The sequence below is a fragment of the Callorhinus ursinus genome, unplaced genomic scaffold (genome assembly GCF_003265705.2).
Source record: "Callorhinus ursinus isolate GAN/ISIS: 27379988/994484 unplaced genomic scaffold, GSC_fseal_2.0 scaffold1, whole genome shotgun sequence".
In the NCBI taxonomy this organism is placed as follows: domain Eukaryota; kingdom Metazoa; phylum Chordata; class Mammalia; order Carnivora; family Otariidae; genus Callorhinus; species Callorhinus ursinus.
Genome location: NW_027397063.1, coordinates 123,297,114 through 123,313,278, shown reverse-complemented (window position 1 = coordinate 123,313,278; position 16,165 = coordinate 123,297,114). Strand labels below are relative to the sequence as shown.

At 35.9% G+C, this 16,165-nt stretch overlaps 1 protein-coding gene across 5 annotated transcripts in view; it reads left to right on the top strand.

Annotated features, from left to right (window-relative positions):
- The window catches only part of TBC1D5 (TBC1 domain family member 5), a 581,354-nt gene that overhangs the window by 313,284 nt on the left and 251,905 nt on the right, over window positions 1–16,165 (top strand). For all 5 annotated transcript variants that reach the window (XM_025882739.2, XM_025882764.2, XM_025882715.2 and 2 more), the window contains 4 exons: window positions 11,348–11,456; window positions 12,928–13,017; window positions 13,118–13,192; window positions 14,312–14,379. In XM_025882739.2, the coding sequence (XP_025738524.1) occupies window positions 11,348–11,456; window positions 12,928–13,017; window positions 13,118–13,192; window positions 14,312–14,379 (342 nt within the window). The remainder of the gene's footprint in view (window positions 1–11,347; window positions 11,457–12,927; window positions 13,018–13,117; window positions 13,193–14,311; window positions 14,380–16,165) is intronic.

Sequence of the window (16,165 nt, the reverse complement as noted above, 5' to 3'; positions counted from 1 at the left end):
TCACTGAGAGTCCCTTCCCCTGGACACACTTCTGTTTTTTCCTGGTGTCCCTAGTTGAAATTCACTCCTGTCAGCCCCATGGTCACTATTTGTAGTATGTATTAGCATGCTGCACTTTAAGTAGGGTAGTGAAATAGACAATGCCAATTAAATATTTGTCAGTAATATTGAAGTGTGTTACTGGATCTATAATTTGAGAAAATAATACAAAGAAGAATGGTTTAAAAGTGGAAAGTTATAAATCTTTTTAAACATTTTACAAACACCTTGCTTATTTATTTACTTATGGGTCTGCTTTATAATTATATAGTTAGCTCTACATAAGGCTTAATTACTGATTTTTGATTTGACAAACAATTTCTCAGTCTCAGAGATACAGTTTAAAGGTGGAATTTTCACAGACTATTTTAATAGAGATTGATATTCAGTATTTGTCTACATTTTCCATATCAGATTACCTTGCCTTCTGGGGGAACAGTGGCAGTGGTTAGTAATGGTTAGTAATCCTATTTTTTTTAAAGATTTTATTTATTTAATTGACAGAGAGAGACAGCGTGCACAAGCTCTCCCCTGAACAAGGAGCCTGACATGGGGATGGGGCTCGATCCCAGGACCCTAGAATCATGACCTGGGCTGAAGGCAGCTGCTTAACCAACTGAGCCACCCAGGCACCCCTGTAATCCTATTTTTTTTAATTTTTTTTCTAATCCAGAGCTTTCACAGGTGTTTTTGTGACATTTGTTTATATATATAAAATTTATATATATATATATATATAAGTAATATGGTTATATATATATTTGGTTCAAGAGAGCTAACAAATCTTCAGTCATTCTGCAAATCTTTATTGTACACCCATTATAGGCAACTCAGTGTGCTAAACCTCCAAGACCCAAAGACAAATAAAACACTGCCCACTTATCATCTAGGAGGGGAGATAGACATGGAAGCAACTAATATAGATGATGACCAGTGTTATAATGGGGGCATTTTAACACTGGAGGAATACCAGTTGGGGTAGTTAAAATTGAGGGGTTGGGGAATGGTGGTTACAGGGAAGGTATATCTGCTGGACATTCTAGAGGAACAAGACTTTTCTATGAGGTGAACAATGTGAGTAAAGGTAGTCTTCATTTTCTAACAATGCATTCTTTTTTTCTTTTTTTTTATTGGCACTATTAAAATGGTTAGATTCGATTGGCCTTACATTTGTTAGTGATGAAATTATGCCCTTAGTTATGAAAGACAACTAAAGTGGCCCCTACAATATGAATATTTACATATATCTGTTTCATTCTGTTGACATTGTTATTTTGCATGAACTAGTATTTTGATAGTATTAAAGTTTTAGATTTTAGTATATCATAGGTGTTTGATATATTTAAATCCATGATCAAAAAATTTAACTGGGAGTTGAAAATGAGAATCTTTAAATCACAAAATTAAATGAAATGGTTGATAATGATACAATTGAGAATGAGTATTATGTGCTTAGAAATATGGGAAAAATCAATAAAGCAGCTATGGAATAAAAAATAGCCTGCTAATGAGAGAATATTTGAAATTTAAAAGAAGTCCTAGTATCATCTGAACATATGGACATAGTTTTCATTTCATGATTATAGATGCAATGTTCTGAGATAGATATAGTAGTTTAGCTGGTTGACATATTTCAAGGATTTTCAAAGATTAAATTTCAAGCTATTTGTTCAGATTAGAAAAGTAATTCAGATGACAAGCCCAAGTCTCTGAACCCATTTGAAGCAGAACAGGATAGTTGAACACTACCTCTTAACTCTCATTCCAGTTTTTTAATGTGCTTCTAGATTTTAAAAGTTGTCTTGAGCAGCAGAGCTCTACTGTCATTGAACCAGGCACAGACCAAGTAACTACTCTTGTTTGCTTGCCCCTTCCGACCTGACCACCTGGCCAAACCCAGGGCCTGCTTCTCTCTATTAATATTCCAGTTATGTAGGTTGAACAGGGATTACTTTTTTTTTCTACTTGAGAGATCTAGAAGAGGGTCGACGGAGTGGGATAAATAAAGCCAGAGTGGTCTGATTGGCGTTTTTAACACTGCTCCCATCCCTGTTTTTCCCACTGTCACCTGGACTGTTGATGGGTCCTAGAGAAGGAACCCCACTTTCCTGCCTCTATATGTCTAGGTGCCATTCCTAATCATAATATTTTATTTTTATTTATTTTTTTAAAAGATTTTATTTATTTGAGAGAGAGAGAGAGCATGAGCCGGGGGAGGGGATGGTGGACAAAGGCAGAGGGAGAAGCAGGCTTCCCGCTGAGCAGGGAGCCTGATGCGGGACTCGATCCCAGGACCCTGGGATCATGACCTGAGCCGAAGGCAGACGCTTAACTGACCGAGCCACCCAGGCGCCCCTGTATTTTTAAAAGCTCTGCAGAAGCAAAGGAAAAAAAACTCTGTAGAAAAATGAGAATTTTCTTGTGCTAGTTTTCAATTTTATAGTAGCATTCCATGTGACACCTTATGGAAACATGTCTTTGGTTCATATAAGGCTATCTGTGGTCATATAATTAAAATTTTTTGGCATCCATTTGGGAGTATCTGAATTATTGAGCATATGGATAACAGGATAAAAAAATAACAAAAGGCCTTTTATAAAGTCAGGACTAGATTTGAGTTCTCTTGAAGTAGATGAACTATCAGATAACGTTAAAATTTCATCAGTGGAGAATACTTCTGCCTAAGACAGGACTTTTTATGAAATATATTTTAATTTGGACAAGGAGGTCATAAGAAAATGGTTCATCTCTGCAGAACAACTGTTTTTAAACAATCAGTAATAAAAATACTATTCCCACTGGTATTCTAGCCCACACAGGAAACACAGTGCAGATTCAGATTAGGTCTCCCCATACCCTGATTCCTTCATTTTAGTGTCTTCTCCCAACCCTTTATCCCTTACCCTCTATATCCAGTATCAGAAAAGGGATTTTTCCTTTTTTTCTTTGAGATAGAGTAGGCAGTTAAGGAAAGACCCCGGAGGGGGATACATATGCATTCTCCCCTATGACCCTAGCCAACGGTAACATATAACTTCATTATGATACATGTACGTTGTGGTTTTGATCCCCTCCCTGCAGGGAGAAGGCTGCCATGACAGTTCCGACAAGGACCATATAGGACCAAACCCTGCCCTCCCTCCCCTATCCCCCCACTGGGAGGAGGAGTCCCTTAGATGATTGGAAGCAGCCTCAGAGACCACCCTAGCTATGACCCGTAACCTGTGCAAGCATAAAAAGGAAAGACAAAAGACGACCTGACCCCTGATACAGTTGGCACCTCTGGGCCTGTCCCATTCTCCCACTTTGGGAGGGTACTTTCACTTTAACTGCTAGTAAAGGCTTGCTTAAGAGTTTGGCTCTGAATTCTTTCTTTGCCTTGGGGGGAATGGGATTGGCTGCTGACATTTGGGTATACAGTGACATATAGGTTATTTACAGGTCAAATTTCTAATAGCTTCAACAAGCTAGAATATAACCAGAAACTTAGAAATAGGAGGAAAATACTAGAAAAGGCGAAATGTTTGCTTATTAAAATATGTTTAGGCACAGGAGAGCCCTTCCAGTCCTTATTCCCACAGCCTTATTTCACATTTTTCTTAAATTAGGAAAGATTCTGATAATTTATGATGTTGAAATAGGCTAGAATGTATGGCAGTTTAAAGTCTAGAGTGTTGTCTTTATTTTAAAAGACACACTGAGCAAGTGACAGAGTGGTGGAGATTTAGGATTTTTAAAAGCTAATGTATAATCATTATACAGATTGGTAGCCAGTAGCCTGATAATGATAGTCATGAGAAAAATGTCGCTAAAAACAGAATGGAAAACTCCAAAAGCAAAGCAATGTGGAGTTATTTAATGGAGGGGCAATTAGCCATAATGTTCCAAATGTATATCACATCTGGACAAAAATTTCTTTATGGCTTAGTAATATTTTGATACTCTCAACATTTTTGTGTTGCAAAAAAAAATCACTTTTGTAGCATACATTGGTCATTCATTATGCTAGGTATATGAGGTATTCAAGCCTGGGATTTTTTAATAGTTGTGAGTTTTTTTCTTTTAAATTATAAATGAGTGAGATTTTCTGGTGGCCCTTGGATGAGGATATTTCCTTACCTTTGCAGAGGCCCATGTGAAATTATTTTCCTAGGTACACTAATCCAAACAATTTATAAAGTACATAATGTCCGTATTGACTTAAAGTTTATCACATGACCCATTTGTCTTCATTTAAAATTTTCATATCCTGGATCTTTGAGCCAGTCTAATACCGAGTATTGTCATAATAGGTTCATGATTCAGATCTTGCGTCTGGTTCCCAGCATTGATTATTTTTGGTCACTTACAGATGCATCACTTCATCACTAAAGATTTGCTTCCCTAACTTTTATGTGTATATAAGAAGAACGAGGTGGGAGGAAGCAAGGGGCAGAGGGTGGTGGTAGAGACAGAGAAACCTAGATAGAGAGGCAACCATATAGAGATAAAAAAGAGAAAATATCTATTATATCTATATATGATCTTATTAGTAGCACCATTCATTTAGAATTAATTATATACTTTGTTACATCTCTTATGAAACTATCTTGACTTTTTAACTAGTTGTACTAACTTTTAAAGTGTATCTGTCTTCTTTCCCCAGTAACAGTATATGTGGTATATATCATGTGTATATTTATATCTCTTGAAACTTTTTTGTAGTTGTTACTTTAAAATTCAAATGTATCTATGAATGGTTTATTATCCTTAAAACATTTGAGTTTTGGTGTTCAATATAGGAACCATTAGTGACATGAGTATTTAAATTTAGTTTTAAATTAATTGAAATACATAGTTCTTCACATGTGATTAATGATTACCATGTTGAACAGTCAGATATAGAATATTTATTATCTCAGAAAGTTCTGTCGGGTAGTGCTGATCCACAAATTATCAAATGAATGGTGGATTCAGTTATAATCCATTCAGATCTTTTTAAGACAAAGTATTATTTGAAGCATACGTGTATTTCTATGTGTGTAATACCCTATAAATCAACCCAGTCTTGAAAAACGTGATTTATGAGATTAGATTGACGTTGAATTAGGACATCGGATTCTGCTAAATAAATGTCTGTTTCTAAATTACTGCAGAATAATTTGTTCTCAATTCTGTAAGCATTTACTTCATAGTATTGTTTACATTGTAGACTGTGGCAAATTCTTTATCACATAGAAAGTTAGATATCAAGTCCATGCTAGTTTCACAAATAGCAAGGTAAATGTAGTGCAGTGGGGATGTGAAGAAGGTGGGGGAGGTCTGCAGGAAGGTGCCTCAAAGAAATAATTCTATAAGAAACATCAGTTAACTATGGAATATCAAATATATTCATTTCAGACGACTTTGTAGAGATAGTTTGATATAGGATCCTTTTCTCACTTCATTTCTAAATGCTGAATCTTTGATTAGTAGTATAATGACGTTTCTTATATACTATTTTATAGCCTTGTGATATAGCTTTTTCTGATTCCTTTTCTAAAGGCATGTCTATTGACTTTACCTACTTAATATGACCTTGAATTTAGAAGCTCTTAAACATTATATTTTGAAGAGAATGATACATTTTTTTTTTAAAGAATATTATACCTGACAGTCCAAAACTATTGCTAACTCAGTGCTTTGTGTCCTCATGGACATTGAGGTGGAAGTTCAGAATTTCTCAATTCAGAGTTAAATCCAAACCCAAATCAAAATATCATCATAAATTAATTTTAAGAAACCTCCACACAGTGAACTGTTTGTTGCCTTTGTTTCAATGGGGTCTCATCAGATGAGAATATATTTCACCTAGACATAGAAAGAAATCCATTTTAAGCTTGTAAGTAATTGTGCATTCTGTTTTTTATATTTATTTATATATGTATAAGTGATATGCCCTGATGTTTCATATGGAGGGAAAAAAAAAAAAGCTTTAAATAAAAGTAAGTTTTTTAAAAATTCCTGATACAGGAAGCAAAAAAGCCAGTACAGTTTCTAATTGCCTTTTAGAGTCTCTGAGTTCCCTCATTACCTGTGATTTAAGCTAAAAATGAGGTAATTATAGATAACATCAGTGTTTATCTGGTTGATCTTGGCACCTGCAGTCCTAATGTTGTAGCTTACCCATATCTGGTGCCACACTTTACAGTCTGATGCTGACATACCTAATTTACACTTCTCATATTTCCATTGATTTTTAAGTTAGATGTTCCTTGTTCTATTTGAATAGTATTTTTAAAACCATTCCTTTAAGATGGCATAAAAGTATATACTCTTTTACTTGGAATATTGGATTTATGGTACAGTCCTCTCATTAGAAATCTTTCACTAATATATTTCTATACAGATTTAAAATTTATTGCGTCCTTTTACCTATATATTTGGTAAGGCAGTTATAGTTACTAATATGGCAATTTTTTACAAATATTGGCATGCACTTCAGGATCATAAAATGGTATAAACCTTTTTGCATCAGATTCAGTTTTCTTACCTTGTGCTTTCCACCATCAAATACTTTACACATCTAACTCGGATCTTATTTTGCATAAAGATCACCTTTATTTTGCCCTGGTCTTTAGTACTACTATTTCTAGTCAAATCTCAAAAAACAGGATGATCAAGGGCTAGCTGACCTTGTAAACTACAGGATCATCTCTGCAGAGCTCCTTCACCATACCACCCCCTTACCATACCTCCCTCTTTGATCTTCCTTCTCTGTGACCTCTTCACCTTCCCCCTGGTGATAATCCATTTTCCATTCCCCTCATTCTTTATCAGTGAAAACCAGACTTAGTTCCTCTTAACCAAGTATTAAAGATCCTCAGTACTAGACTGTATGTAGTCTCTGAATTGTTTTCAGTAACTGTAGTTGTTTTGGGTTTCTTCAGTTAGCCCCATAAAGACATTGCTGCCTGCCCAGCTAGTGCCTGAAAATGGGGGTAGAAATCATCCTATAAGATACATAGTATAAAATTATTTTCTCTAGTGTGTCATCATTTGGGGCAATTCAGAAATTTTCTAGTCCAGAACTGCCACATAATCAAGTAACTTATGCATTATTTAGGTTACAAAAGTAATTAAACAATTACATTTAGAAGGTGCTAACTAGTTTTATACTAATTTTATGTGCGTATCTTAGGAAATACTACATTAAAATATATAATTAGAAAGAGATCTTACGATCATCAGCCGTATTTATTCACTGAGTATTCTAGTTGATTGCCATGTCAAAAAAAACAAAAAACAAACAAACAAAAAAACCCCACCAAAACCCAAAAGCATTGTCAAGTGGATTAACTACCTAAATAGGTATTCTTGGAGGGGAGACCTCAATTGCTGCTCTAGAAGTTGATTTCATTTACTGAGAAATGACTGCATCACTCATGGCCAACATTTTTAATCAGTCACAGTGTTCTTCTCTGAGGAGCACATGGTAGCCTCAGAATCCTTTTTCACACAGTGCTTCCAAGGCAGCCACTACCAATCCATTAACACTGGCCTGAGAAATAAACCAGTTTCTTTGCCTTTCCCTGAGTAGATGCTGGTTGTTTTTAGGGACCCAGTGCCTGCAAGGCATAGTGGTTACCACTAGATGGCACTAGTGCTTTGTCAAGAGAGTCCTTAAGGCCCAGGTGTGTCTCTAATCTGTTCCATTTGAGGCTTTTTACACACCTAAATACCCCAGGTTGTTTTTAACCACTCACAGCAGCTGTTGACTTACTTTCTCAGTCCAGCATCCAACTGGTGAAAACTTATCCCTGTACCCATGGACTTGATGTTCAAAAACTAGAAATCTAAGGAAGAAAATATAAGGTCATATTCTTGTCTTGCCTTGTTTCGAGGCCATTTTTGCCCTTTGATGTCTGCAATACCGTGTTTCCCTTTTAGTGTTGCTTCCAGGAAGATGCTTTTCCTAATTCTCTCTTTTTTTTTCTCTTAGTCAATTTTTCTGAGTCTTAGTTTCCTCATTGATAAAGAGGGGTTAAAAATATACATCCAAGGAGAGTTGTTGTAAAGGCTAAAAGTGATTTACTTAAAATATTGTATTTTTAAATATATGGATTTTTAATTTTTTATTTATTTATTTTTTAAAGATTTTATTTATTTGACAGAGAGAGACACAGTGAGAGAGGGAATACAAGTAGGGGGAGTGGGAGAGGGAGAAGCAGGCTTCCCGCTGAGCAGGGAGCCCGATGTGGGGCTCGATCCCAGGACCCTGGGATCATGACCTGAGGCGAAGGCAGATGCTTAAGCGACTGAGTCACCCAGGCACCCGTGGATTTTTTTTAGCATTTTAATGGCACCATTGCCAGATTTTGGCTGTTACGGGCACACTATATACTTTTTTTAAAATATAAGACAAAGTTTAGGAACTACCTTTTCTTTATTTTTGTTAAGCTGAAGAATTCCACCACTGACTCGTCAATAACTTAGTATTCTTTGCCCATGTCCTGATCTGAGTTCAGGCGTAGGTGCCCATTTGTATTTATGATTGTAAAAAACTTGTATTTGGGTTCAGCTCCCCTCAAAGGGCTAAACATTCAACACTTTGTCCTCTGTGGAGACTGTTGAAGCTCTAACAGCCCAGCTCTTGGGGTGGCATTTGAGTGCGTGTGGTGCTGCTATTATTTTCTACACTCAAGTTTTTATTTTTAGGTATAAAACTAGTTCTCCCTTTTCTGCACTGCCAGAGTGCTTTGCCTTCACCAGATTATTATTGGTTTACAGATCCATCTACCTCCTTAACTTCATGCTTTCTCTAATCTTTCTATGTGCTAAGCACATGGTAGGCATGGTCACTCGTGTTTACTCCGTATCACTGTTCATTAATGAAACACGAGGCCATAGAAGAGCAAGACAATGAATTATCTGTGGCCTTCGTGTTCCTCTGTTGTTAGGGCTCTTCATCAGTTTGAGGCGTTAAGCCTTAATTGGAACTCTAAGTACCCTGAATAAATTGAGATGATTGTGAATTCCAAAGATAATGTTTCCATTTCACATGCCCCAGTCTCCTGTTCTCTCTACTGACACTGTAATCAAGGCCCAGGGTCTTATTTAAGCTAACAAATAATTATCCTTCATTTCATAAGTAGTATGTAACTTGACCTTAAAAGGCTGCGTAACTTGACAAGATGGCAATGAATCTAGCCACCAGCTGTGTCTACCTTCACTCTGTCCTGGTCCCTGTGAATAGGAGCTGATTTTGGAAGAGACTCTGGGGAGTCTTTGCCTCACGCTTCCCTCTCTTATCTGGAATGTATCGGTGATTTCAGGCCATGGAACTGCATGGTCTTGCACAAATTTTGATTCCTTTTGGGTTCTGAATCCGTTTAAAATCTGCAGTTTTTGCTTGCAGACCACAAGCTATTTAGACATACTTAACATCTTCTGAGATGTACTCATTGCTTATCTCATCTTTGAGTACTGCTAAAACTGGATAAAAACAAAACCTGAATATGAGATGTGGATAATATATGTGAGATTGTTGGGAAATGGATAACGTATTTAAAATATTATGGGTAATACAAATGGACTAATGTGATTTAAAAAAAAGAACATTTCTTTGAGCTTGGAGCGGCTAAGAATTACTTAAGCATGAAAACAGTGGAAAGAGCATCAGGAGAAAATGTTAGATTTAAATTAATACACAAATTAAAAAGCTTTACTGTGTTGGAAACCAAGGTATTGGGTTAAAAAGTGTATGTGTGTGGCAGACAAAGGTGTGATTTTTTAATGTAAAAACTCCCCCTTGGACCAATAATAAAGCACACTAAAATAAAAGCAATATTATAATATATTATTAACAATAATGCTAATTTTAAAAAAGAAATAAAATGACTCAAAAGCATGAAAATTTTTCACTTTCACTAAGGATACAAATGCAAATTAAAATAAAAATGAAGCATTATTTTCTGTTATGAATGGAGTGTTGGGAGTAAAATTTTCATGGAGCAGTGGTAGGAATGTATTTCTTCGGTATGGAGCCAGAGTGCTTGTCTCATTTGGCATACTTAGCTACTAGCCCCTCCTGGCAGAAGGCTTGGGGATCAGTGCTACAGGGCTGAGCTGGAAGTTCTCCTGCGTGTGGCAGTCAGAAATGTGCCATTGCCTGCATCACTCTTCTGGAAAACTCTGTGGAGAAGATACTCCACGGTCAGGTGTTTTAGCTGTAGGCGTGCAATTGGTTGCAGTACTGGCTCTAAGATAACATAGTGAGCAGGCTGTCCTTTCTCAAAATGAATCAGGTCTGGCCAGTGACAACTGCATGTGTATGTTGGAGGACGGTTGAGGGTTTTAAAGGCTTTCTTTTGAGGAAGTCTCTCTGAAGAGATTGCCAGGATTTCAGCCCTGATGATAAGTTTTAAATGATAAGTTTACTGTGGTATTATGAAATCTGAGAGAAATTTCATAAAGCTCTGCTCAGTCGCCTCAACTGTTGACAAATGATTCTTGATGTGTAGTTTGGTACAAGATGCAGGGAATATAGGTCTACTTTCTTTATTCAAACTCAGTAAATGGTTTGGGACAATTAATTTCCAATTGTTTCCCAGTAGAGCAGATTTACTTGTATATTAATGAGGCACAGGTGTTAGGCCCCTGGTGTCTGCGTGCCTGGGAGGCATATTTCAGTTGTTTATCTGCTCAGCCATAGGTACTGCAAGGTACTCAAGCTTGCCTTTAACAGTTTTTACAGTGAGGCTTTTTAATTTTTTGATTTTTTTTTTCAAATTTGCCTGCACCTGTTAAAATTTTAAAACTGATCATGTAGAAAGAAGTTGCAGAGATTTCAATAGTAAATAGCACTAAAAGTTAAAGTAGTCTTCTATTTAACTCCCCAGCCTGACACTAAAGAGATATGGGTTCATTTAAACAGATATTTCATGTGAGAAGCCAATATAATCAACGGTACCCTTTTTGTTGTGTATTTTTGGAGCAGGTATGTCTTTGTCAATGGCTAAAGCAGTCATGTATTTATATTAATACTCATTTTTTTTCTTGTTTCATCACTGAACTGCACTATCAACATTTTAGAGGAAATAGAATAGCCTCCATAGACATTATGAATTTCAGTAGCTGGCATAATTACAGAGATCTACATATTCATTAAATCTACAGAAGAACTGTGTCCAAAAAGACAGCCACGCGTTCAGAAACAGTACACAACTAAATATATATGTTTTAAAAGTTGCATTTCTTACACTTATTTAAAATTAATTCCTCTTAGCACTCCTCTCCAAGCAGAGAATTTTAACAAAAGGATCACTATGCTTTGGTTTCTTGCATATAGGAAAGAATGGGAAGAACTATTTGTAAACAACAATTACTTGGCAACAATAAGGCAGAAGGGGATTAATGGGCAGCTGAGAAGCAGCAGGTTCCGCAGCATTTGCTGGAAGGTAAGAAGAAAATATTTATTTACAGTTTGTGGTTGCAGTATATCAACACATTACCTGATGCCCTGGGAGATTACCCATGCACGGGATCACTGAATTTTCCAGGAGACTTCACTCTCGATTTTTTGGCCATCCAAGTTTATCTTTCATAGGACATTTACTAATAAGGTTGAACCACCTTAGTCCCGAGTAACTGGTGATGGTAAAGGAGTCATTTGAAATAGCTGTTCTTTCATCTCATTTGATGGAGCAGAATTCAACACCTTTACAACCCCCAGAGGCTTCTGTAGAAATCCTTGAAACCAGGCAGGGGCAGCGTGGGATTTACTTCCAGCTTCCCATTGTATCAAGTGCAGCCATTTAGTCACCCCCCTTTTTGATTGAGAAATAGCAGATGGAAAAGATTTTTCAATTTTTTTTTTTTGTTTTTACTGGAAACATAAAGTGAAGGGCAGCAGGAAAGAGAAGTGGAAGAAAATTAGGTCAGTCTCCTAAGAGAAAGGGCCATTGATTGCCAAAACTAGTGATAATCTGCAGTTATCTTTTTTTAATTGCCTGCAAATATTGTCCCTTTTTGTTCTCTCAAAATGAATTAATTGAGGTTTAGACTTATTTCTGAAATGACTCCTGTTGAAAGTTTTTTAGGTTTTATCTGCCTAAACTGAGAATACAGAGTCTGTGAAAGTAGACAGTAAGAAATACATGATGCATTAGACAGTTTTAGATTTAATAATTTAGATTTAATAATTAAAATACATTTTTCTTCTGTTAGATGCAGGCAGTAAAGGCAGGGGACCTGCTGCTAGAATATTTGTTTACAAATATTTGTGCCCCACCCCCCATTCCTTATTGTTTAACTTTTAGTATCCTTCGTTTGTTAAAAATAAACTCAAACCCAGATTTATTTTAATGTTGTATTACACTAAATGAAATCAAATTTGTCTTTTTAAGAATGCTTGTTTTTTCATAAGCCAGCTGCCAGTTGTAAATTACATTTCTGTCTTAAAAGGAATGACTTCACTTCTCAAGCCGTGCCCTCAGGTTCTTTTCCGTCCTTTACCTGCCAGTTTTAAGACAAATCGTAAACCTTGAAATTAATCATTGGACTTTGTGTCTGTCAATACGCCATTAATATAAGACTGTAAAATGGGAATTATACTTGAGCCTCAGTGCATTCTTGTTCATTTTTAATATAAATCTGGAGGGGAGCTTGATTCAGTTTTGTGGTGTAGCTTTTGGGATCTTGTTCTTTTGGCCTCCGTTCACTTTTTGAATTGTCCAAATATATATAAACATTCCCAAATATAATTTACTGGGAACTGGAATGCTGTGAATATGAAATACCATGAATATGAATACCTCTTGCAATATTCAATATGAATATCTCTTTCAGGTGATTCTGTTTGGCAAATAGTTTTATATGTTGCTTGTTAGGATTTTTACAAAAGTTTCCTTTTTTTTTTTTCCTTGACAGCTATTTCTTTGTGTCCTTCCTCAAGATAAAAGTCAGTGGATAAATAGAATTAAAGAATTAAGAGCATGGTATAGCAACGTTAAAGAAATAGTAAGTTGTACTTTAATTAATGTAATTGTTTTCTTATGTACACTTTCAAGTCCAGTAACCTCTGATCTTTGTGTGTGTGTTTTCTTTCTTTCCTTGCCAGCACATCACAAACCCAAGGAAGGTTGTTGGCCAGCAAGATTTGATGATCAATAATCCCCTTTCACAGGATGAAGGGGTAAAGTTCATCTTTATTCATATCTCAGCTTCTTTTGCCCATAAGAATATGCTTATGAGACTAGTTATCAATCACAATGAAAGCAGTGTTATTTCATGCCAGTTAATTTTTTTTTACTCCATATATTATGCAACCTAAAACCTGATGGAAATTATTCCATGCTATATTCATCCTGTGTTGTAGGAGGTTTATGATCTATTTCTGTGGAATGGCACTATGGAGAAGTCCCAGGGGACCATAAGAACTCAGGGTAAAAGAGAAGAGCATAAACAGGAGGATAGAACTGTTTTATCAAGGTTGTAGTGGGCAGTGAGGAGGCTAGGAAAGCCTCCCTTCATGATAAAAATAGATAAGCGTTCACTTGGTGGGACTAACTTCCAAGAAGAAAAGTGACTGTGGTGAGTCTATTAAGTTTTTAAAGATAATGAAAAGGATCTGCCTATCACCACTGATACTCCGGCAAAGACTAAGAATAATTATTACTTTAGAGGTATTGTATAACTTCTTCGATTGCTGCTCTAATTCCTGTTTCTCTGCTAACAGAAATTATTTTCCAGCTAATATATATTAGCATTTCTTTTTTACCTGATACATATAGTTGTTATGATATAGTCGATAGTATAGCAGCACAGAATATTAAGTAAATTTTAAAACTTTGCTTAAATTCACATTTTAAAAAGTATCTAAAAATCTGTTTGATCATAAAAACCAAGCTTTGCAGAAAACATTATATGTCTAGTGCTTTGGGAGTTCAGATCAGGTTCAAGTTGAGACCAGTTGGCCTATGGCTCTGCTCTAATCTAAGTAGACCTTTTCGTTGTTTATAAGGGAAATAGTGGATGTAGAACAGCAAAACTATCAATCATTTTATACAGATAATACAAAAATTTAAAATATATACATATTATTATTGGAAAAATTGATGTTAGTATAAGGATATGTTTCTGATATTAAACTAGTTTTTAATAAAAATTATTCCAAATTTCAGGTTTCCTTTCCACAATGTGAAATGATAACTCAGAGAAGGATAAATTTGATCAGTTGAATTATTAAATTGAGATCATAAAAGTCAAGTAAAGGTGTAAGATTATCTTAAATAGGTTGTTTTCCTTATTTCAGAGTCTTTGGAACAAATTTTTTCAAGATAAAGAACTGCGATCAATGATTGAACAAGATGTCAAAAGAACGTATGTAGAACTTTCAGTAATTCAAATTAGTGTTATCTCTTTGTAATTTTAGTAAAATACAAAATCCATAGAGGAGCTTTAATTGAATACAGTATTTGCTTTGTATTAATAACAAAGTTATTGTGGCCATTTTTGATAGCAACGATTATTTTCTATTCTTAAAATATAGATTCTGTTTTCCCTTTTTCAACATAAATTGTAATACTGATAATCTTAATATTTAATCCATTTTTCAGTTTTCAACAGTGATTGAAAATCATGTGCTTCTGATTAAGGTTATATTATATGGTCATAATATTGGTATTGCTAAAAAAAATTGTCTCTTGCTTCACACCTTTGAATCTCTTTCTAACCAAATTACTTTTTAAATGACAGCTATTATTTTTACCCTCCTTATTTCTGTCTCTCTCAAAGTCATTCAGGTTTGCAAACAACCTCTTCTCTGCATCTACTTAGTATTTACCATGTGAAAGAGTTGTTTACTTAGCTCATGGTTAATTAATATCCATGACTTTAATATATTGGGCTCTATCTTTCTGGGTCATGTAGTGAGAAGTACATGGAATTTGTGTGCCAAGGTCCTAGGGTAAGTTCTAGCAACATATGCTATAATCTTAAGCATTTTACTTTTCAATGAACGTCTTTCCTCAGCGTTCTTTTCTGTAAAATGGGGATAATAGTTAACCTCAAAGGATTGCTGTATATTAATAAGTGTACATTTTAATAGTAGTATTTAAATATGTTTGCACTTTTTTTCTGAAGATTTATTTATTCATCCTAGAGAAAGAGAGAGAGTGAGCATACATGAGCAGGGGAGAGGGACAAAGGTAGAGGGAGAGAGAATCTCAGGTGGACTCTATGCTGAGCATGGAGCGCAACATGGAGCTTGATCTCATGACCCTGAGATCACAACCCTACATCATGACCAGAGCCAAAACCAAGAGTTGGACTCTTAACCGACTGTACCACCCAGGCGCCCCTAGATATGTTAACACTTAGGTAACTGTAAGCAGTTACCTAAGTGTTAGTAAATTTAATCATTGGATCTAGGATGGACCATGTATTTGCAGAGTCATGGATATCCCTAGTGCCTTTTTCCGGGTTCTTCTGCAGCTTCTCTTGTCTGCCCTACTGCTAGTTCAACTCCTGCTAGACCTGTCACAAGGTCAAGGCCTCTGGCTCTCTGAGATCCATCTCTTTCCAGGTCCCAAACACTGAATAATCAGATGCCATAGACTGCTATTAAGGTTATACTACATATTGAACAAATAACATTTTGTATTTTAAAATGAAAATCAGTGGAGGGGTGCCTGGCTGACTCAGTTGGTAGAGCGTGTGACTTTTAGTCTTACGGTTGTGAGTTCAAGCCCCACATTGGGCCTAGAGCTTACTTTAAAAAAAAAAAAGAAAGAAAGAAAGCAGTGGAATCATGGGTTCAGAATACAACAGAACTGTATGTAACTGGCAATGGTGGCAGGTTTGGGGGGAGGGAGGTATGGGATCATTTTGATGAGCTGAGTTATCTAGGTAACCCAAGAGTAACCAATTATAGGGGAACTACTCGGAGGCTTTGGGTGCCAGTGCTTGACTTCTAGTATATAGCTGCAGAAAGTAGAATGCCATTGTATTGGTGCACAGGAGGCACTCAAATATTTGTTGGAAAAAACAAAAAATAATTTCCTCACCAATCACTTAAGTAACTGTATAGTGGCAGTAAAACAGGCCTCTTAAAAACAAAATGCATGGTATATATTGCTAAGCAAATGGTAAAGGTATCCTTTAAAAA